Source organism: Pristis pectinata, chromosome 3, assembly GCF_009764475.1.
Source record: "Pristis pectinata isolate sPriPec2 chromosome 3, sPriPec2.1.pri, whole genome shotgun sequence".
Classification (NCBI taxonomy): Eukaryota; Metazoa; Chordata; class Chondrichthyes; order Rhinopristiformes; family Pristidae; genus Pristis; species Pristis pectinata.
Genome location: NC_067407.1, coordinates 4,744,147 through 4,768,431, shown reverse-complemented (window position 1 = coordinate 4,768,431; position 24,285 = coordinate 4,744,147). Strand labels below are relative to the sequence as shown.

At 46.0% G+C, this 24,285-nt stretch overlaps 1 protein-coding gene across 7 annotated transcripts in view; it reads right to left on the bottom strand.

Annotated features, from left to right (window-relative positions):
* The window catches only part of ttll7 (tubulin tyrosine ligase-like family, member 7), a 215,743-nt gene that overhangs the window by 23,137 nt on the left and 168,321 nt on the right, over nucleotides 1–24,285 (bottom strand). For 6 of the 7 annotated variants that reach the window (XM_052010663.1, XM_052010662.1, XM_052010669.1 and 3 more), the window contains 5 exons: nucleotides 23,710–23,993; nucleotides 18,533–18,583; nucleotides 18,115–18,249; nucleotides 14,676–14,756; nucleotides 5,129–5,289 (listed from right to left, as the gene is read on the bottom strand). In XM_052010663.1, the coding sequence (XP_051866623.1) occupies nucleotides 5,129–5,289; nucleotides 14,676–14,756; nucleotides 18,115–18,249; nucleotides 18,533–18,583; nucleotides 23,710–23,993 (712 nt within the window). The remainder of the gene's footprint in view (nucleotides 1–5,128; nucleotides 5,290–14,675; nucleotides 14,757–18,114; nucleotides 18,250–18,532; nucleotides 18,584–23,709; nucleotides 23,994–24,285) is intronic. The other variant, XM_052010668.1, reaches the window with a different exon arrangement.

Genomic DNA, 24,285 nt, shown 5'->3' with positions numbered 1-24,285 from the left:
ATGAGATGCTGGTGAGGCCGCACTTGGAATACTGTGTACAGTTTTCGTTGCCCTATTATTGGAAAGATGTTATTCAAATAGAAAGAGCGCAGAAAAGATTTACCAGGATGTTGCTTGGACTTGGGGGACTGAGTTACAAGGAGAGGTTGCGTAGACCAGGACTTTATTCCCTGGAACGTAGGAGATTGAGGGGTGACCTGATAGAGGTGTATAAGATCGTGAGGGGCATAGACAGGGTGAAAGCACACAGTCTTTTTCCCAGAGAGAGGGGTGCTAAAAATAAGAGGGCAGAGGTTTAAGATCAGAGGCAAGAGATTTAAAAGGGACATCAGGGGCAGCTTCTTCACACAAAGGGTGGTGCGTATCTGGAATGAGCTGCCAGAAATAGTGGGCACATCAGCAACATTTATAAGCTATTTAGATAAGTACACGGATAGGAGAGGTTCAGAGGGCTATGGCACAAATGCAGACAGGTGGGACTAGCTCACTGGGCAACACAGTCGGCATGGACGTTGGGCCGAAGGGCCTGTTTCCGTGCCGTGTGACTCTATGACTCATGGTGTTGAAGATGACATATTGGCATGGATAGAAGATTGGCTGGCTAACTTGAAACAGAAAATGTACAAAATGTTATTTTCTCTCTTGTGCCACAGAGACTAGTGCTAGGGGCCTCAACGTTTTATGATTTATATAAAGACTTTAAAGGAGGGACAAAATCTATAATTGCTGAATTTAATGATAGATAAAGGATAGATAGGATATGAAGTTGTGAAAGGGACATAAGGAGACTACAGGGAGATATTGATAGGTGAAGAGATTGATCAAAGTTCTGGTAAATTCAGTACAATGTGGGAAAATCTGAACTTGTTTGATTTGACAGGAAAGATGAAACAGTTTGGCACGTTCCTATTGACCCTCACCAATTTTGATCGATGCACCAAAGAAACTATCCTAACCGGATGCACCACGGCTTGGTATGGCAACTGCTCTGCCCGAGACCACAAGAAACTGCAAAGAGTTGTGGACACAGCTCAGCACATCACGAAAACCAGCCTCCCCTCCATGGACTCTGTCTACATTTCTCACTGCCTCAGTAAAGCAGCCGACATAATCAAAGACCCCTCCCACCCCGGACATTCTCTCTTCTCCCCCTTCCATTGGGCAAAAGATTAAAAAAACTTGAGAACACATACCACCAGGTTCAAGGACAGCTTCTGTCCCGCTGTTATAAGACTCTTGAATGGACCTCTTGTACGTTAAAGATAAGCTCTTGACCTCACAATCTACCTCATCATGGCCCTTGCACCTTATTGTCTGCCTGCACTGCACTTTCTCTTGTAACTGCAACACTATATTCTGCATTCTGTTATTGTTTTACCTTTGTACTACCTCAATGTACTTGTGTTTTGAAATGATCTGTATGGAAGGCATGCAAAACAAGGTTTTTCACTGTACCTCGGTACACGTGACAATAATAATCCAATTCCAATTCCAATTGACTCCAGGGTGAGAACATCACCAACCAACCCGCACCAGCACTCACATGTCACTGTTTATTTTTATACAACCCTGAACTACTGGGATTCACGGGGTGGAACTGTATATTCCTTGTCAGAAAATGACTTGAACCATTTCATGACTGTTGTACATAGCACAGTTGAAACTTTCCCAAAGTGCTCTGCCCTTCCTCCTGATGTCCAAATTAAAAGGCGGGTAGAACACTGCAGATGTGATGGGAGGAGAAACGTTCGTTCCCTAAACTCCGATCCAAAGTTTCATCAGATTAAACTGCCACTCGTTGCAGGGGAATTTATTTTCAGGTACATACACACACACGCGCACTCTCACATACGACCACACACTTATACACAGACATATCTACATGCACATACTATATGCATGCACAGTTGCAAACGCGTGTGTAAATTTATACACACGTGCACAAACACATTCATGCACATCTGTACACGTGTGTGTATTTATACATGTCCACATACAAACACACATAGTCACACACACAAGGCAAGCACATGTACATTTTTATACACATGTGCACACACATTTACAGTTTTATACACACACACACACACACACACACACACACACACACCAATCCTTTAAGGAGCTGATAATTATAAATTAAAACATTTTGAGACCAGATGAAATTAATCTGAGGTTTCAGATCTTGCTTTTAAACCCTCAATTAATGGATTACCTTAAAGACCGCCATCTACAACTTTGCAGATGACACCACCGTAGTGGGCCGTATCTCAAATAACGATGTCGGAGTACAGGAAGGAGATACGTGCTTTCAGGCTTTTGTCCCTTCTGCCTGGTGGGAGGGGGGAGAAGAGAGAATGTCCAGGGTGGGAGGGGTCTTTGATTATTCGTTCCCTTCCTTAGTCCATCTGGCCAACCTGACCAACAGACCGCAATCGGTGAGGATAGGCAGCAACACCCCCACCACAATTATTCTCAACACTGGTGCCCCACAAGGCTGCGCCCTCAGCCACGTACTCTACTCCCAATACACTCATGACTGCGTGGCCGGGTTCTGCTCTAACTCCATCTACAAGTTCGCAGATGATACCACTGCAGTGGGCCATATCTCCAATAACAATGAGTCGGAGTACAGGAAGGAGATAGAGAGCTTAGTGGCATGGTGTCATGACAACAACCTTTACCTCAATGTCAGCAAAACAAAAGAGCTGGTCATTAACGTCAGGAGGTGGGGCGGTGCACATGCTCCTGTCTACATCAACAGTGCTGAGGTCAAGAGGGTTGAGAGCGTCAAGTTCCTAGGAGTGAACATCACCAATAGTCTGTCCTGGTCCAGCCACGTAGACGCCATGGCCAAGAAAGTGCATCAGCACCTCCAGTTCCTCAGGAGGCTAAAGAAATTTGGTATGTCCCCATCGACCATCACCAATTTTTAGCCCTCACCAATTTTTATTGATGCACCAAAGTAAGTATCTTATCTGGATGTATCACGACAAGCCTGGCAACTGCTCTGCCCAAGACCACAAGAAACTGTTGCCTGCACATGGTCTATATCCCTCCATTCCCTGTCTGTTCGTGTGTCTGTCCAAATGCCTCTTAAACACTCCTCTTTGATTCATTTGCCACTTACATACACTAAGGTGTAACTTACAGTCACGTTTTAACCTACTTTTAAACTGGAGCACCCAGAGGAAACCAACGCGGTCACAGGGAGAACATTCAAGTTCCACACAGAGAGCATCCAAGATCAGGACTGAACCTGGGTCACTGAAGTGGTGAGGCAGAGACTCGACCTGCTGAATCACTCAGTTCATGAATGGGTGGCTTCCAAATCATGTAAAACTAATGAAATATCATTACCAGATACAAGCTATCCTTGGGTTACAGATGCCCCAACTTAAGGACACCACTACATACAAATGAGTCCCATAATATTATTTAATTCAAAAGATCAATGTATGTACTGTACATACGTTTGTTCCTACAAAAGGCAGAATTAATTTCCTCTCTCTCTTCACTTTTAGTAATACATAGAACATAGAACACTACAGCACAGTACAGGCCCTTCGGCCCACAATGTTATGCCGACATTTTATCCTGCTCTAAGATCTATCTATCCCTTCCCTCCCACATAGATCTCCATTTCTCTATTATTCATATGTCTATATATAACTGTCTATATGTTTAATTTATGTTTCTCTTGTGAATGTTGTGTCACTAATGCGATGTGCCTGTGATGCTGCTGCAAGTAAGTTTTTTATAAGATATTTATTAGTCATATGTACATCGAAACACACAGTGGAAAGCGTCTTTTTGCGTTACTGAGAATGTGCTGGGGGCAGCCCACAAGTGTCGCCATGCTTCCGGTGCCAACATAGCATGCCCACAACTTCCTAACCCTTACGTCTTTGGAATGTGGGAGGAAACCGGAGCACCCGGAGGAAACCCACGCAGACACGGGGAGAACGTACAAACTCCTTACAGACATTGGCCGCAATTGAACCTGTGTCACTGGCGTTGTAATAACGTTACACTAACCGCATTGCTCCTGTGCATACATGTACTTCTGCATATGACAATAAACTGACGTCAACTGTTTTGACATAAGAAGCAAGAACAGGAGTCAACCATGAGCTCCTCATGCCTACACTGTGGAATGAGATCGTGGGTGATCTGATCTTAACCTCAGCTCCACTTTCCTGACTGACCCCTATAACCTTGGACTCTCCTTAAGCCGTCAGTCCACATCTAATGTTATAGAGTCGTAGACAATAAACTCAACTTTGACTTTTAATTGTTCTTTCTGATCGGTCTTATGTGTTTTGATGCCAGTCATTACAATACTGAGGAGGTGCAGTTACCATAGCGAGAGAATTTTGTGCAATTTCCAATTTATGGACAAAGTCAACTTGTGGACGTCTGTGAAAACTGATTCGTTCATACCCAGTCGGCTTAAATTAGCTAAACAGAACATAAAACGTAGAACAGCACAGGAACAGGCCCTTCAGCCCATGACGTCTGTGCCGACCATGATGTCAGGTCAAATGATGAGGTAATGTAGCGGTTAGCGTAACGCTTTACAGCGCCAGCGACCCGGGTTCAAATCCAGCCACTGTCTGTGAGGAGTTTGTATGTTCTCCCCGTGTTTGCATGGGTTTCTTCCAGGTGCTCCGGTTTCCTCCCACATTCCAAAGACCTACGGGTTAGGAAGTTGTGGGCATGCTATGTTGGCGCCGGAAGCGTGGCAACACTTGCGGGCTGCCCCCAGAACACTCTACGCAAAGGATGCACTTCACTGTGTGTTTTGATGTACATGTGACTAATAAAGAAATCTTATCTTATCTTATTAATCCCATCTGCCAGCACGTGGTCCATATCCCTCCAATCCCTGCCTGTTCGTGCGTCTGCCTAAATGCTTCCTAAATGTTGCCGTTGTATCTGCTTCCACCACCTCCCCCGGCAAGTCCCCACACCTGTGGCGCTGGGATTACAACTTGGGGTCTCTCGGACCGTTAGTCTGTAAAAATGGAAGCCGTTTGTTACCCAGGGACAACCTGCAATGGCCTGAAATTCGACCCGTTGCTTCCTCGAACAAATCCAAGCAGTTAAATGAGCCAGCGTTACCTACCCGGAATTGGAGAAGCAATTCCACAGGCCCTGTCCATGGCTCCAGAGCAAGCGGCTGAAAACCCGGTTGAAGATACGGTACAGGCGGAGAGTTTCTACGTCCTGCACCTTCCAGACCCGCTGCATGATGGATCGAACATTCGTCCGCACGATGTCCAGCACCTGAAAGGCCAAAGCGGGAACAGAGCAGTTAGGTTACCAGACTAGCAGCCCAGGTACCCGGACTAACAATCCGAGAGACCCTGAGTTCAAATCCCACTGCCACATGTATTGGTATTGGTATTAGTTTATTATTGTCAATTGTACGGAGGTACAGTGATAAAACTTGTCTTGCATACCGATCGTACAGGTCAATTCATTACACATTGAGTTAGTACAGAGTGCATTGATGTAGTACAGGTAAAAACAATAACGGTACAGAGTAAAGTGTCACAGCCACATAGAAAGTGCAGTGCAATAAGGTGCAAGGTCACAACCAGGTAGATCGTGAGGTCAGAGTCCATCTCATCGTATAAGGGAACCGTTCAATAGTTTTAACACAGTGGGGTAAAAGCTGTCCTTAAGTCTGGTGGTACGTGCCCTCAGACTCTTGTATCTTCTACCTGATAGGAGAGGAGAGAAGAGAGAATGACCTGGGTGGGTGGGGTCTTTGATTATTCTGGCTGCTCCACCAAGGCAGTGAGAGGTAAAGACAAAGTCCAAGGAGGGGAGGCTGGTTTCCGTGACGCGCTGGGCTGTGTCCACAACTCTCTGCAGTTTCTTGCGGTCCTGGGCAGAGCAGTTGCTGTACGAAGCCGTGATGTATCCAAATAGGATGCTTTCTATGGTGCATCGATAAAAGTTGGTGAGGGTCAAAGGGGACTTGCCGGGGAGGTGGTGGAAGCAGACACGATAGCAACGTTTAAGAAACATTTGGACAGACACATCAAGATGAAGGGAATGGAGGGATATGGATCATGTGCAGGCAGATGGGATTACTTTTGTTTTCCATCGTGGTCACCAGAGACATTGTCGGCAGAGGCGCCTGTTCTCGGCAGGCACGGTAGTGTAGCGTTTAGTGTAATGCTTTTACAGCGCCAGCGACCCAGGTTCAATTCTAGCCGCTGTCTGTAAGGAGTTTGTACGTTCTCTCCGTGACTGCGTGGATTTCCTCCTGGTGCTCTAGTTTCCTCCCACATTTCAAAGATGTACAGGTTAGGAAGTTGTGGGCATGCTATGTTGGCGCCGGAAGCGTGGCGACACTTGCGGGCTGCCCCCAGAACACTCTACGCAAAAGATGTATTCACTGTGTGTTTTGGTGTACAGGTGGCTAATAAAGATATCTAAATTTAAATATCTAAATCTAAATCTTGTGCTGTGCTGTTCTAGAACATAGAACATGGAACAGTACAGCACAGGAACAAGCCCTTCGGCCCACCATGTGTCGATCTAATTCAGCTAATGACACCTAATCCTTTCTGCCTGCACATGGTCCATACCTCTCCATTCCCTGCACATCCATGTGCTTATCCAAAAGCCTCTTAAATCCCTCTATAGTATCTGCCTCCACCACCACCCCAGGCAGCGCGTTCCAGGTATCCACCGCTCTCTGTGTAAAAAACTTGCCCCTCACATCTCTTCTGAACTTACCTTGAATGCATTAGACATTTCAACACTGGGAAAAAGACTCTGTCTACCCTCTCATAATCTTATAAACTTCTATCAGATCTCTCCTCAGCATCTGCCATTGCAGAGGAAACAACCCAAGTTTCTCCAGCTTCTCCTTAAATCTCATGCCCTCTAATCTAGTCAACATCCTGATGAACCCCTTCTACACCTTCTCCATAACTTCCACATCTTTCCTATGATGGGGTGACCAGATTCTATGTTAAATGATTTATTCAGTTAAAACAAGCCAACCCTGGGTGTCGAACAGGTTCCGTTTTTACAGACATTCACAGTTGATTTTGTCCATAAGTTGGAAAATACACAAAAATCACTAGATATAGTAACCAAACCTCCACAGTATTGTAATAAATAGCATGCAAAGCACATAAGAAAGAATAATTACACAGAGAGTGGTTGGGGCATGGAATGCGCTGCCTGGGGTGGTGGTGGAGGCAGGTACATTGGTCAAATTCAAGAGATTACTAGATAAGCATGTGGAGGGATTTAAAACAGAGGGATATGTGGGAGGAAGAGGTCAGATATCTTAGGCGAGGTTTAAAGGTCGGCATAACATAGTGGGCCGAAGGACCTGTATTGGGCTGTAGTGTTCTATGTTCTATGTAATTACTGAAGGTAGGGAGAGAGAGGAAACTAGTTCTGCTGTCTGTAGGAACAAACGTGTGTACGTACATCAGACTTTTGAATTTAATATTTATGGGAGTTCGTTCATATGTCCAGGTGTTCATAAATTGGACCAATTGCTGGAAGGTGGGATTAACATGGTTGAATGTCCACTGGTAGAGGTGGATGTTGTGGGCAGAATGGCCTTTTTTCCATGGTGTGTGACTCTATGAGACTGTAACATAGATCTAGAGTGGAGCTTTAGACTTAAGGAGAGTCCAAGTTATAGGAATCAGTCAGTAAGGTGGAGCTGAGGTTAAGATTAGATCACCCCCAATCTCATTGCATGGAGTCGGCTTGAGGAGCCGAATGGTTGACTCTTGCTCCTGCTTCTTACGTTCTCCCTGAACTGTGGTCCAACGCATGGTTGGGTCAGCCATCGTTGAGTTAGTAGCGTTCCGGACAGAGAGTTCAGTCCCAATCATGGGACAATAATTCAGGGTGAACCTTCCAGTGCAGTACCAAGGCAGTGCTGCATTGTCAGAGTTGCCAAGTTTCAGAAGACACAAACAATCTGCTGGAGGAATTCAGCAGGTCAAGCAGCATCCATGGGGTGAAAGAGATTTTTATTGCTGGATCATTGAAAGCATCCTATCCGGGTGAATCACGGCTTGGTACGGCAACTGCACTGCCCAAGATAACAAGAGATTGCAGAGAGTTGTAGGCACAGCTCAGACCATCACAGAAACCAGCTTCCCCTCCATGGACTCTGTCTACACTTTTCACTGCCTCAGTAACGCAGCCAACATAATCAAAGACCCCACCCACCCCGGACATTCTCTCTTCTCCCCCCTCTCGTCAGGCAGAAGATACAAAAGCCTGAAAGCACGTACCACCAGGCTCAAGGACAGCTTCTGTCCCGCTGTTATAAGACTATTGAATGGACCTCTTGTACGTTAAAGATAAGCTCTTGACCTCACAATCTACCTCATCGTGGCTCTTGCACCTTATTGTCTGCCTGCGTTGCACTTTCTCTGTAGCTGTTACACTTTATTCTGCATTCTGTTATTGCTTTTCCCTTGTACTACCTCAAAGTACTTACTTTTTGAAATGATCTTTATGGATGGAATACAAAACTAAGTTTTTCACTGTATCTCAGTACATGCGACAATAATAAACCAATACCAATACCAAATTGTGGACGTTTCAGGTCGAAACCCTGCATTAGTCTTGATGCAGGGTTTTCGACCTGAAAGTCTGACAATTCCTTTCCCTCCACAGATGCTGCTCGACCAGCTGTGTTTCTCCAGAAGATTGTTTGTTGCTCCAGATTCCAGCATCTGCAGTCTCTTGTGTCTCCAAGTTTCAGAAGAAATGTGAAGTTGAGGTCACGTCTTTTCTCTCAATTTTTTTTTCTCCCCATTCCCCATTTCTTTTTCCATTTTCCTTGGAGCAAATTCGATGGGCCGAATGGCCTGCTTCTGCTCCTTTGTCTTGTGATCTTGTGATGTGTGAGATCTGATGGAACTACCTGGGCAAAGACCAGGGGAGATCTCCCTAGTGCTCTGGTCAATAGTTATCCTTAAGCCAGCATCACTAAAACAGATTATCTGGTTGTAATTTCATTGCCATTTGTTTGTGGTGATTGCTCTTCAGAAATTGGTTCCAAGATTCCTACATTACAGTTGTTCCTCTCATCAAAGTCATTTGCATCAACTGTAATGCCACAGCATTGATACTAGTGATACACCACAAATTATAGCCCACTGGAAAGAGATTCACCCATCCCAAGCTCTTCCCATTAATCAGTGCTCGATCCAGGCTGGTATAGGCACAAGAGGCCAGGACTGGGCAGGGATATTGGCTGGTTCTCTTTCTAGAGGAATTCCAGGGATAAGAACACAAGAAAATAGGAGAAGGAGGAGGCCACTCGGCCCCTAAAACCTGCCCCGCCATTCAATATGATCATGGCTGATCTGCCCCAGGCCGCATCTCCTCTCCTGTGCCAGTTCCCCATCAGCCTCAGTCCCCCGATCTTTCAAACATTTATGGACATCCTCATCCAAACATTTATAGCCAAGGTCTGTTTTCCTTTGAATGGAGGAGGCTAAAGAAGAATTAACTGAAGTATATAATGTATCCATAAGCAAAGATGGCATTGGAGCACAGTGATTCTTCGCAAGCTGCTCTCAGCAGATCTATTCATCGCATCGTTCTACTCTTTTAAACCTAAATTCGATGCTGCATTCTGTATTTACTTCTGTATTTCTTCGATGAACTTATGTTGTGAAATGCTCTGCATGGATGGCATGCAAAACAAAGCCTTTCACTGTATCTCGATGTATATGACAATAATAAACCAATTACCAAATACCCCCAATGATCCTCCACAACCCTCTGGGGTAGAGGATTCCAGAGGTCTACCACCCTCTGTCAGAAGACATTCATATGCACCTCAGTCTTAAATGACTGCCCCCTTTTTGTGTAACTATGTCCCTTGTTCACCGTTCCCCCACAAGTGGAAACAGCTCAACATCCATTCTGTCCGCCTCCTTAGGATCTTATATGTTTTAATAAGATCACCCCTCATTCTCCTAAACTTCAAAGGATACAGATCTAATGTGCAGTTATGGACCTAAAGCAGGTGAGTGGGATTAGTGTAGATGGGCATAAAGGTCAGCATGGGTGTGGTGGGCCGAAGGGCCTGTTTCTATGCTGTGTAGCTCCATAACTTTTTAATTTCCTTTGCTGGAAGTGGGAGATGGAGGAATAGCACTTGGGAAACTTTTAAGCCTTGTAATATTAGAACATAGAGCATACAGCACAGGAACAGGCCCTTCAGCCCACGATGTTGTACTGACCTAACTAAATTAGTTATCAGATGCCCAGCTAAACTAATCCCTTCTGCCTACACAATGTCCATATTTCTCCATTCTCTGCACATCCATGTGCCTATCTAAGAGCCTCTTGAATGCCTCTATCGAATCTGCCTCCACCACCACCCCTGGCAGCGCGTTCCAGGCACCCACCACTCTCTGTGTAAAAATACTTGGCCCGCACATCTTCTCATAATATTCAAATTATTATGACAACAGGTATGCAGACCTCGACGCTGGAATACTCAGGCAAAGCTTTCCCAACTTCCCATGTTCTTAAGACCACATCAGCATCTTTCCTTAAGTTTTATTAGGTCCAATAACCCCTCCTGCTGATGTCCCAAACTGGAAGCAGGGCAGCTTGTTCTCAAATCTTCATCCGCAGTGAACTGCAACTGATGTCTGGTTAACGTCCATGTAACAATAATTGAGGCAGCGTTTTACAATAACCACGTAAAGTCTTGCAGATTATGCTGACACTGCCCAGTGAAGCAGTGGGGATGGTGTGTCTGCATCTCTTCAAAACCTTTGCAATTAAGCTTCAGCCTCCACGAGAGTTTATGTGGGGCAACCTTTGCCACTTCAGCTCAGGCCACTTTGAAGCTTTCAACGATGAATCCGGGGACCAACAGCAGTTTCCCTGCAGAGTCAATAGAGTCAAACAGCACAGAAACAGGCCCTTCTGTTCAACTAATCCATGCCCATCCAAGCTAGTCCCGTTGGCCCACGTTTGGCCCAGAACCTTCTAAACTTTTAAAAGACATTTGGACAAGGACATGGATATGAAAAGTTATTGTACCTGCCTCAACCACTTCCTCTGGCAGCTCCAGAGTATTCCAAAAAATATTACCCTCTGTGTGAAAAAGTTGCCCCTCAAGATCCCGAGAGGCAACTTTTTCATGCAGAGCATGGAATGAGGTGCTAGAAGAAGTGGTTGAGGCAGGTACATTAACAAAATTTAAAATGCACTTGGACAGGTACATGAGTAAGAAAGGTTTAGAGAGATAGCAGACAGCAAGTTCCGGGCTACCACTCTCTGTACAAACCCTACACTTTCCTTCGACCCTCATTCTAAATCCATGAATTGGATCTCTGCTCAACTCTAACTCAGGGAGGTAAATGGAGTGGAGACATCAATCAGCCATGACCCAGTGGTTGGATAGGACAGGTTTGAGGGGTTGAATGGCCTCCTTCTGCTTCAATGTTCCAGTCGCCAGTGATGGGAAGACCCAGCAAGTTAGTCCAATTCCAAAGCCACCAGAGTCAACAAAGAGTCAACAGTTCCTCATTGTAAGGCTGAAGATCTTTTCCCATAGAAGCTGTAGAGGTACAAAAAAACTTTTATTTCTATAACTCCTTAAGTATAGTAACACATCATTAGGGAGGTTGAGAGGAAAGCTTTCAAAATTTGACACAGTGTGGCATGGGTAAGTCAACAATAGATTTTAAGACTCTCTTGAAGGAAGAGAGAGGGGGAGAGGAACAGAAAGAGAAAGAGAGAGAAACAAAGGGAAAGAGCGACAGGGAGGGAGAGATGGAAGGAATTTGCCTCGCTAGCTGAAAATGCACCCATGGAAATTCAGGATCCTCTTAGAATCTAGGAGGACAGAGTTATAGACGGCTTTTGGGACTAGATTACATTACAGAGATAAGGAGTAAGACGAAAGGGACTTAAAAAAAAACAAGAAGCTTATACAGTGTACCCTTGCATTACAGAGGGGTTGCGTTCCTAGAAAACTATTCGTATCGTGAGTTTCCATAGCACAAACCCTTTTTTTCCATTGAATCCCTTATTATCTGGAGATGTGTTCCTACAGGAAGTTTATCTCTCAACAGTAAGGCACCCATGGGTGTATGGGCTATAGATCAGGGAATTCTGATTCTCTTTGCAGTGTGGAAGAACAGAAGGATCTTGGGGTCCACATCCATGGATCCTGCAAGGATGCCACACAGGTCGATAGGGTTGTTAAGAAGGCGTATGGTGTGTTGGCCTTCATTAGTCAGGACATTGAGTTCAAGAGCTGCGAGGTGATGTTGCAGCTCTATAGAACCCTGATTAGACCCCACTTCGAGTATTGCGTTCAGTTCTGGTCACCTCATTATAGGAAGGATGTGGAAGCTTTAGAGAGGGTGCAGACGAGATTTACCAGGATGTTGCCTGGATTGGAGAGCATGTCTTATAAGGATAGGTTGAGTGAGCTTGGGCTTTTCTCTTTGGTGATAAGGAGGAGGAGAGGTGACTTGATAGAGGTGTACAAGACGATGAGGCATAGATCGAGTGGACAGTCAGAGACTTTTTCCTAGGGCAACAATGGCTAACACGAGGGGACATAATTTTAAGGTGATTGGAGGAAGGTATAAGGGGGATGTCAGGGGTAAGTTTTTTACACAGAGAGTGGTGGGTGCGTGGAACGCACTGCCGGCAGAGGTTGTGGGGGCAGATACACTGGGGACATTTAAGAGACTCTTAGATAGATACATGAATGATAGCGAAATGGAGGGCTATGTGGGAGGGAAGGGTTAGATAGATCTCAGAGCAGGATAAAATATTGGCACAACGTTGTGGGCCGAAGGGCCTGTACAGTGTTGTAATGTTCTATGTTCAATTGTATACAGAAGAGAAAGGGTTGTTGTTTCAATTAACTAGAAATGGATGTTACATTGTTTGATAAAATATTGTTGTACAGGTATCAATAGAAGAAATTGCCTTGCCAGTTTCCAAAGCAAATCTTTCAAGTGGCTTCCCGCTATAAACGGGCAGAATGCTATCATTGTCCTTGGTAAGTAGTTCAGTTCTCTGCAGACAATTTGTGTTTATTGTTTTCACATAAATTCCGTAAGAGCAAATTTTTATTCTGTGCCTCAGATTTTTTGGTAGTGTTTTGTGCATTCAATAAGGGCGAGTTTCCATTAGCCAAACTGATTTAATGTGGGGTACAGTGTATTTGAGGGGTTCTGCAAACATGAGCTGGTGTATGTCGACAGGCACCGAGGTAATGTACAAATGGACAGTGCAGGTTAGAACATAGGCATTGATGGTTCTGGGCCCTCGACCACTGGAGTTTAGAAGGATGGGGGGCGGGGGATCTCATTGAAATCTACTGAATATTAAAAGGCCTGGATAGAGTGGACATGGAGAGGATGTTTCCAGTAGTGGGAGAGTCTAGGACTATAGAGCACACCTCAGAATAGAAGGACATCCCTTTAGAACAGAGATGAGAAGGAATTTCTTTAACCAAAGGGTGGTGAATCTGTGGAATTCATTGCCACAGACGGCTGCAGAGGCCAAGTCATTGGGTATATTTAAAGCAGAGGTTCTTGATTAGTAAGGTCATCAAAGGTTACAGGGAGAAGGCAGGAGAATGGGGTTGAGAGGGAAAAATAAATCAGCCATGATCGAATGGCGGAGCAGACACGAAGGGCCGAATGGCCTAATTCTGCTCCTATGTCTTATGGTTAACAAGACTCTGGATCTCATTAGCTCTGGCGGTTAGAAAGTGAGTTATAAAGAGCAGGAAGATCCCACATTCAATCACTGTTTGGGTTACATAAGTTTACAAGAGTTGGGATGTCATGTTGTAGCTGTACACAACATTGGTCAGCCTGCAATTGCAGGGTTGTGTACAGTTCTGGTTGCTACACTACAGGAAGGATGTGGCAGCAATAGAGAGAGTGCAGAAGAGATTCACCAAGATGTTGCCTACAGTTATGAGGAGGGATTGGAGAGGCTGGTTTATTCTCACTGGAACATGGGAGGCTGAGGGGTGACATTGCAGAGGTTCAGAAGGTTATGAGGGACATAGATAGGATCGATAGTCTTTTTCCCAGGGTAGGGGAGTCTAAGACTAGAGGGCACGGGTTTAAGGTGAGAGGGGAAGAATTTGAAGGAATTCTGAGGGATGGATTTTTCACACAGAGGGTGGTGGGTATGTGGAACGAGCTGCCAGAGGAAGTGGTAGAGGCAGGTACAGTTATAACGTTTAATAGACAATTGGACAGGAACATGGATAGACACAACAAGCAAACTGCTGGAAGAACTCAACGGGTCACGCACCATCTGTGGGAGGAAAGGAATTGTCGACGTCTTGAGTCAAAACCCTGCATCAGGACAGAGGAAGTGGTAGATGCAGGTACAATTACAACACTTAAAAGACATTTGAGCAGCTAGATGGATAGGAAAGGTTCAGACGGATACGGGTCCAAACGTAGGCAAATGGGACTAGCTCAGGTAGGCACCTTGGTCAGCATGGATGAGTTGGGCCAAAGGGCCTGTTTCCATGCTATATAATTCTATGTCTCTGGAATGTGGGAGGAAACTGGAGTACCTGGGGCGCTAGCCATGCAGCCACAGGGAGAACGTGCAAACTCCACACAGGTTCTCTGGAAGCAAACAGCTAGACTGACCTTGCGCTGCTTTGTGGAGTCCAGTTTCACCAACCAATAGGAAGCCACCTTAGGTTTGTGATATTTCCAGTTGTCCAGTATCTGTGAGAGGAATTGGAAAGGTTAGTGAGCAGAAAACCAAACATCACAATGTGATTAAGCTGGAGACAGTGTAGATAAGATACACAAGGATGTTGCCGGGACTGGAGGCCTTGAGAGGCTGAATAGGCTGGGATCATTTTCCTTGGAGCGAAGGAGGCTGAGGGGTGACCTGATAGAGGTTTATAAAACCACAAGGGGCATAGATAAGGTGAATAGTCACACTCATTTTCCCCAGGGTAGGCAAGTCTACAATTAGAGGGCACAGGTTTAAAGTGACGGGAAAGATTTAAAGTGGATGTGAGGGGCAATTTTTTCACACAGAGGGTGGTGGGTCTGTGGAACGAGCTGCCAGAGGAAATGGTTGAGGCAGGCACATTAGCAATATTTAAAAGACACTTGGACAGGTACATGGATAGGAAAGTTTAGAGAGATATGGGCCATACGCAGGCAAATAGGACTAGCTCAGGTCAGCATGGACAAGGTGGGCCAAAGGCCTGTTTCCGTGCTATATAACTCCATGACATGACAGGATAGCAGAGAATATAAGCCAGATAAACTGTCCGAGGGACAGTATTATCTCCTCCAGTCAAGTGGCCAGTGGAGTCACTGTGTGATTGAACCACACAGGACACCAGATCTTCTTCAAGAGTTGAAGCTGGACTTGACTCACCACCATCTAACAGAAAAAAATTTCTCCTCATCTCTGTCCAAAAAGGATGACCCATTATTTTTAAACCGTAAACCTCTAATTCTGAATTTTCCAACAAGGAAAAACATCCTCTTCACGTTCACCCTATGTAAATTCAGGAACTTGTTTGGTTCAATCTCAGGTGAATAAATCTCTGTTGTGTTCATAGAACATAGAACAGTACAACACAATACAGGCCCTTCGGCCCACAATGTTGTGCTGACCTTTAAACCTCGCCTAAGACTATCTAACCCCTTCCTCCCACATATCCCTCTATTTTAAATTTCTCCATATGCTTATCTAGTAATCTCTTGAACCTGTCCAATGTACCTGCCTGCACCACCGCCCCAGGCAGTGCATTCCACGCCCCAACCACTCTCTGGGTAAAAAAACCTTCCTCTGATATCTCCTTTGAACTTCCCACCCATTACTTTAAAGCCATGCCCTCTTGTATTGAGCATTGGTGCCCTGGAAAAGAGGCACTGGCTGTCCACTCTATGTATTTCTCTTAATTCACAGTGTTGTAAGCAAAATCACCATAAGGTGGCGTAACTCTGCAATGAATCCACAGGGATGAAGTCCATCCTGAAACAAGGACTCTCCGTATTATCCAGTCCCTGCCTTGCCAGTTCTTGAACCACCTGCTAATTGCCGACGGCTTCACTTGGGACCTGAGGGTGGGTGGGGTCTGGATGACTGGAGTTGGTCGGGTCTGAGTTGAGGTCACATCCAATCTAGGTTCCCACTAGCTGATGTTACAGTGACCGGGGGCACCAATTTAAAACTCTGGGTGAAAGATGCAGGAAGGTTGTATGTTGTCCTTGGAGCAAAGACGTTTGAGGAGAGGTTTGATGGAAGTGGGCAAGATCATGACTGGTGTAGATAGTGTAGAGAGGGGAACTGTTCCCACACTGGGTGGTTCGAGGAGCAAAGGTCACAGATTTACATGAAGAGGCAAAAGTTACATGGGGACTGTGAGGAGAAACTTCCTGCAGTCTACCCTATCTATACCCCCCCTTGTAATTACCTCAGTCATGTCTCCTCTTAACCTTCTCTGCACTAGGTAGAACAGACCAGGCCTCTTCAGTCTCTCCTCATAACTAAACATTGTGGGCAACATGCTGGTGAATCTCCTCTGCACCCTCTGCAGTGCTATCATCTCCTTTCTATATATTGGTGACCAGAACTGCGTGTAGTACTCCAGCTGAGGTCTGACCACTATCACTCCCACCTTCTGCACTCAGTGCCCTGACTAATGAAGGCCAGTACCCCCATATGCCTTCCTAACCATGTTATCTACAGCTCTGCAACATTCCAGGATCTTTAGACTTGTTCTCAAGGTCCTTCCTCAACATATCCAGGGTGGGTGAGTCTAAAACTAGACAGCAGGGGTTTAAGGTGAGAGGGGCAAGATTTAAAGGGGACCTGAGGGGCATGTTTTTCGCACAGAGGACATAGATTTAAGAGGAACTTGAGGGGTAACCTTAGGCTGGTGGGTATATGGAGCAGAGGAAGTGATAGAGGTGGTTACAATTATAATGTTTAAAAAACAGTTGGACAGGTCGATGGAAAGAGGGATATTGGCCAAATACTGGCAAATGAGACTAGCTCAGGAAGTAACTTGGTCGACATGGACAAGTTGGGCCGAAGGGCCTCTTTCCCTGCTGTATAAGAGTGAACATCACCAATAGCCTGTCCTGGTCCAACCATGTAGACGCCACGGCCAAGAAAGCTCACCAGCACCTCTACTTCCTCAGGAGGCTAAAGAAATTTGGCATGTCCCCTTTGACCCTCACCAACTTTTATTGATGCACCACAGAAAGCATCCTATCTGGATGCATCATGGCTTGGTAAGGCAACTGCTCGGTCCAGGACCATAAGAAACTGCAGAGAGTTGTGGACACAGCCCAGCACATCACGGAAACCAGCCTCCCCTCCATGGACTCTGTCTATACTTCTTGCTGCCTTGGTGAAGCAGCCAGCATAATCAAAGACCCCACCCACCCGGGTCATTCTCTCTTCTCTCCTCTTCCATCAGGCAGAAGATACAGGAGACTGAGGGCACGTACCACCAGGCTCAAGGACAGCTTCTATCCCACTGTGATAAGACTATTGAACAGTTCCCTTATGCAATGATAAGATATCTTCATTAGTCACATGCACATCGAAACGCACAGTGAAATACATCTTTTGCATAGAGTGTTCTGGGGGCAGCCCACAAGTGTCGCCACGCTTCCGGCACCAACATAGCATGTCCACAACTTCCTAACCCGTACGTCTTTGGAATGTGGGAGGAAACCGGAACACCCGGAGGAAACCCACGCAGACACTGGGAGAACGTACAAACTCCTTACGAACAGTGGCTGGAATTGAACCCGGGTCGCTGGCACTGTAATAGCGTTATGCTAACCACTACACTACCGTGCCCGCCCAGTTAGTTTAACTGGGCATCAGAACACTCAGGTTAGCTGAGGTAGGTGATGTTACAGAGGTGGAAAAAGCAGCCTCAGTGTCGACGCTGAGACAATTTTTGCCAGTTACATCATGCTTCTGAGGATTTATAAATACTTAATCTATCTCTTCATGAATTAAGTCAAGGCATTTAGAGGGTCACTTGGGAACCGTACAGCAGAAGCTGCCACATGGACCAAAACCCCACTGATGACTCACCTCATCCAGCAGCACCTCAGCTTCTTCATTTGATTTCCCAGGGAACTTGATTCTCATCTCATTGAGAGCCACCTGCGTTTCTTTAGTCAATTCTTCTTCCTGCTCCTTTGTTCTAAAATTCACAAAGGAGACACGCTAAAAATGCAGAAAAAGATCTTATTAATTCGAGGTCAGGGTTACTAAAAACACCACCGCTGGCAAAAGTACTGAGCTCGGAGCTACCCCTGTGGGAGCCATTCATTTTCTGTGATGCACGGTCTTTTCAACGCATTCGTCGGTGCATTGAGGTGAAGTTCTGTTGTTATCACTGGTAAGAAGGATCAAGGTTGGAATGGTTGTACCTGAATTCAGCAGAGGTAGGGCAGAAAGAAGTTTCAGTCCAATCACACCTAAGCTAAGGGTAGACCGAGTCAATTACCTTTCCCTTCCAGAGGTTTGGGGATCTCTCTCTGTGCTGCCGAGATTTCCCCTGAAGGAAGGAAGGAAGGAGGGAGGGAAGGGAGGGAGGGAGGGAGGGAGGAAGGAAGGGAGGGAGGGAGGAAGGGAGGGAGGAAGGAAGGAAGGAAGCGAGGGAGGGAGGGAGGAAGAGAGGGGAGGAGGGAGGGAGGAAGGAAGGGAGGGAGGAAGGGAGGGAGGAAGGGAGGAAGGGAGGGAGGGAGGAAGGAAGGAAGGGAGGAAGAAGGAAGGAAGGAAGGAAAGGAGGAAGAAGGAAGGGAGGAAGGGAGGAGGGAAGGGAGGAAGGAAGGGAGGAAGGAAGGGAGGAAGGAAGGAAAGGAGGAAGGGAGCGAGGGAGGGAGGAAGGAAGGGAGAGAGGGATGAAGGAAGGAAGCGAGGGAGGGAGGGAGGAAGGAAGGGAGGGAGGAAGGAAGGGAGGGAGGGAGGGAAGAAGGAAGGAAGGAAGGGAGGAAGGAAAGGAGGAAGAAGGAAGGGAGGAAGGGAGGAGGGAAGGGAGGAGGGAAGGGAGGGAGGGAGGAAGGAAGGAAGGAAGGAAGGAAAGGAGGAAGAAGGAAGGGAGGAAGGGAGGAGGGAAGGGAGGAGGGAAGGGAGGGAGGGAGGGAGGAAGGAAGGAAGGAAGGAAAGGAGGAAGAAGGAAGGGAGGAAGGGAGGAGGGAAGGGAGGGAAGGAAGGGAGGAAGGGAGGGAGGGAGGGAGGGAGGGAGATAAAGAGAGGGAGCGATGGATAGGTAAGTAGATATACAGCAGGGAAGGAGCAAAGGATGGTGGGAAAATGGAAGAAAAGGAATGAGTGAAATGACAAAAAAGAAAGGAAAAGGAACCGAAAGGAAAGAACGAAGGAAGAACAGGAGAGAGGAAAAGAAAAAGAAAGAACAAGTTAGTTAGAAGAGTTAGAATCATAAACTCTCATAACATTACGGGAGGTCATTTTCATGCCTGTGCTGGGTCATTTGAAGCTTCTGTCCGTTGTTTACCAGCTATTCTACCTCCCTGCCCCTCCCCTGCAGATTACTCCTCTCCAAATTGCCTTTTGGAATTCCCGACAACAACTGTTTCCAGCCCCCCAGTTAAGGAGTCCATTCCAATCTCTGTTAAAATAAATTCTCAATAGGCCACTACTCCTTTAGCCGATGATTGCGAGCTCTGCCCAAGGATTACTGAGCCCCTTGACAGATCAAGTAGCATCTATTTATTCTGTTAAAACCAAGTATAAGACCAGAATTAGGCCATTCGGCCCATCAAGTCTGCTCCGCCATTCGATCAAGGCTGAGTATGGATCTGAATTTCACCATCAGATCTCCCTTTCACCCAACACAGTTCCCACTTCCTCCTTGTCACCAAACGTCATCTCCATCTTTATCCCAGGAGCCCCCTCTGCACTCTCTCTGATGCCTATAACATTCCCCTGACACCGAGAAACAGACACTACACCACAGCTTGAGTCCAACCCAGTGCATTATAAAAAGGTTTAGCAAGTCTTCCTTATTTTTGCATTCAATGGCATAGAACCATAGAGCACAGAAACATCTATGCCAATCATAGAGATATGCAGCTCAGAAACAGGTTCTTCAGCTTACTGAGACTATGCTGACCATCAAGTACCCATTTTTATACTAATCCTACTCGAATTCCATCTGATTCTCTCCCACATTCCATTAACTCCCCTCTGATTCCACCACTCTGTTGGCCAGGGGTCAACAACTCATCGATACTTTGAGGGCAATTTTACACCGGCCAATTTACCTACCAACCTGCACGTCTCTGGGGTGTGGGAGGAAACCAGACCACCCGGAGGATACCCATGCAATCACAGACAACACCCGAGCTGAGGATTGAACCTGGGTCACTGGAGTTGTGAGACAATGGGTCTAACCGATGTGCCATTGTGCCCACCAGCTTCCAAAGACAAATAATCGATGTGTTTCTTCCTTATCAACTTATCTTCCTACCTTGAAAGATTTGTGAATACTCATCCCCACCAGGACTCTCTGTACTTGCACCCCTTCAGAACGGTACAACCCGAGGTGTCTTCCTCTTGCTACTTCTCATTCAGAACATCATTCCCATTTCCACCTGGTCTCATCACCTGCCCTTTGTCCACGATCTTACACATACTTCCCTTTGGAGCATTTACCCAATTCCCTTTAAGAAAAATTACACCAAAATTGCAAATAGGTGGCATCGCTGACAGTGAAGAAGGTTATCAAAAATTACGGGGGGGGGGGTCTTGTTCAGCTGGGTAAGTGGGCTGAGGAATGGCAAATGGAGTTTAATTCAGATAAGTGCAAGGTGTTGTATTTTGGAAAGTCAAATCAATATAGGACTTTCACAGCGAACGGTAGGACCCTGGGGAGTGTTGTAAAACAGAGCGACCCTGGAGTTCAGGTACATGGTTCCCTGACAGTGGAGTCACAGGTAGACAGGGTGGTGAAGAAGGCTTTTGGCACGTTGGCCTTCATCAGTCAGGGCATTGAGTTTAGAAGGGCATTCTACAGGGCAGGCACGGTAGTGTAGCGGTTAGCGTAACGCTTTACAGCGCCAGTGACCCGGGTTCAATTCCGGCCGCTGTCTGTAAGGAGTTTGTACGTTCTCCCGTGTCTGCGTGGGTTTCCTCCGGGTGCTCCGGTTTCCTCCCACATTCCAAAGACGTACGGGTTAGGAAGTTGTGGACATGTTATGTTGGCGCCGGAAGTGTGACGACACTTGCGGGCTGCCCCCAGAACACGCTACGCAAAAGATGTATTTCACTGTGTGTTTCAACGTATATGTGACTAATAAAGATATCTTATCTTATATAGGAGCCCATGCATTGAGTACTGAAGTTGGGAGGTTATGGTCCAGTTGTACAAGACACTGGTGAGTCAGCATCTGGAATATTGGTTCAGTTTTGGTCACCCTGCTATAGGAAAGATGTTATTAAACTGGAAAGAGTGCAGAAAAGATTTACAAGGATGTTGCCAGGATTTGAGGGACTGAGTTATAGGGAGAGGTTGGATGGGCTAGGAATTTTTCCTAAGAGCATAGGAAACTGAGAGGTGATCTTATAGAGGTGTATAAAACCACAAGGGGCACAGACAGGGTGAATGCAATCAGTCTTTTTCCCAGGGTTGGGGAATCAAGAACTACTTATTTTAAGATTTAGGTGAGAGGGGAAAGATTTAATCGGAACTTGAGGGGCAACTTTTTTATACAGAGGGTGGTGCATATGTGAAATGAGCTGCATTGAGACAAGTACAATGACAGCTTTTAAAGCACAGTTCGATGGATACATGGATAGGAAAGGCTTAGAAGGATATGAGCCAAACACCAGCTAATGGAACTAGCTTGGATGGGTATCTTGGTTGGCTTGGACCAGTTGGGCTGAAGAACTTGTTTCTGTGTTGTATGACTTTAACTCTATAAAGAACTGAATTCATGATTTTCTGTTTTATTAAAGGGCCATCTGTTGGAGCTTGATAATTATCGATGACAATTCAAATTTACTTAAAACCCTTGCCATAATATAAGATTCCAAAGCACACCTTAGAGGCTCAGGCATGTAATAAGTGGTGTAAAGTCAGATTTTGCATTAAGGAGATAGGTTTGAAGGTGAGAGACAGGTGGAGAGATCTCGGGAAGGAATTGCTGAGCTTGGGGCCCACGCAGCACAGGGCCTGGTGGTCAACAATCAGACATGAGAAAGAACTAAAATTGGAGGAGTAATTGGGCTTGTTGGATTGGAGGAGTTTACAGAGATAGGGGAAGTGTGTCAGCACTGATTATAAAATAAATATTGGCATTTTGTTGGCCAGAAAAACTACAGATTTATGAGAAGAGCATGTCTGTGAATGGAGGTGACCTGAGCCCAGTCACCAGCTTGAGATGTCTGTGAATGGAGGTAGCCCTAGCTCAGTTGATCTGAGCTGGATGAACCTGGTTTGAATCAACCCAACTTTGGGAAAAACAACAGAAGAGGACAGGAGGCACAAGTCATCTGGGAGAAGATCAATGAGGTAATCTTGCCGTAGCCCTGGCTAGCCGGATAAGACAGAACCAATGAAATTGAAACATAGTGGTGCAGAACCAATAAGAGAGGGGGTAACAATGGGGTATTTTGGGTGTAGAAGCAGCGAAAACTCTGGAGACCAACCATTGCGGAATTGGATAACCCCCCCTCCCCCCATGCCGGAAATGTGGAGATTACATCAGGATCAAGAGGGACTCCTGGCCAGCGTGAGCTCATATTCCCAGGTATTGACCTTCCTATTCTGATTGACTGTACAAGGAACATAGAACATAGAACAGTACAGCACAGAACAGGCCCTTCAGCCCACAATGTTGAGCCGACATAGCTAATCCCTCCTACCGACAGAATGCCCATATCGCTCTATTTTCCTCTCATTTGTGTGCCCATCCAAGCCCCTCTTAAAAGCCCCCAAGTGTCCAGGAAACATAGTGGGTGTATGTACAGACAGTTAGCCTGGTGCAACATGCTTACTTTTAACCGAACTGTATGAATTGTATGCCTGTCTTTAACTGAACCAATAAAGTTAACCAACAGTTAATATAGATTCTCTCTGTGCCAAACCAATCATTGTTGTGGAGGGCAGGAATACCCGCAACAATCTGAAATTCGTAGCAGTCACTGCTGAGTACATTTTTTTTAAATCTATTTGTTCACAAAGCTGGAACTTATTGACCAAACCTTATTGCCTCTAAACTGAGAAGCAAATTAAGAGAAAACCAGATTGGTGTGGGTCTGGAGTCACATGTGGGACAAACCAAGTGAGGATGAAACATTTCCTTTCCATTGGTGAACCACCAGGTGCTTTCAATAATCTCATCACTTTATGCTTTACTGGGATTTGGTTTCTTTTTGCAAAATTCCACATTTATTTCATTATCAAAAGTGGGCGTCAAACTCACTCGGGATCAATGAGTCCAATACTTTGGCTATTAGTAACTTACCAGTAAGCCACTACACCATTTCTCGTTGCTACAAGCCATACCCTGGTCCAGTGACAATTTCACTCTGCATTAATGATTCACTGCACACTCTATTAAAGTTCAAAGCCAGCTGAGCAAGGCACGGCGGGATTGTTAGCGAGAGTCACCAGCACTGTGACCAACGGAGGACCTTAGAGGTGACTCCAGTGCTTACCGGTCCTGAATGGATGGTGCCCAGGCTGGTACTGTGTGGCATCTGCTGGGTAATGGTGTTGCGATTCAGAGATTGCGACCGAGAGCCTGACGCCAGTCTGGACAAGGGCATGGCGGGTTTGGCGGATGTGGATCGTGGCTCTGCCGCCTGTGATTGTGGTGGCGTTGCCAGGGAAGCAATGGAACGGGGGCAGGAGGTAGAGCGTCTGATTGGCACAGGTGTAGTTGGTGACATTGAAGGGGATGGCTTTTTCCTTGATGCCGGGGGGTTCCTTTGGATCCTACCTGAGAATAAGATAAGATTTCTTCATTAGTCACAGGTACATCAAAACACACAGTGAAATGCATCTTTTGCGTAGACTGTTCTGGGGGCAGCCTGCAAGTGTCGCCACGCTTCCGGTGCCAACATAGCATACCCACAACCTCCTAACCCGTACGTCTTTGGAATGTGGGAGGAAACTGGAGCACCCGGAGGAAACCCATGCAGACACGGGGAGAACGTACAAACTCCTTACAGGCAGCGGCAGGAATTGAACCGGGGTCACCAACGCTGTAATAGTGTCACACTAACCGCTAC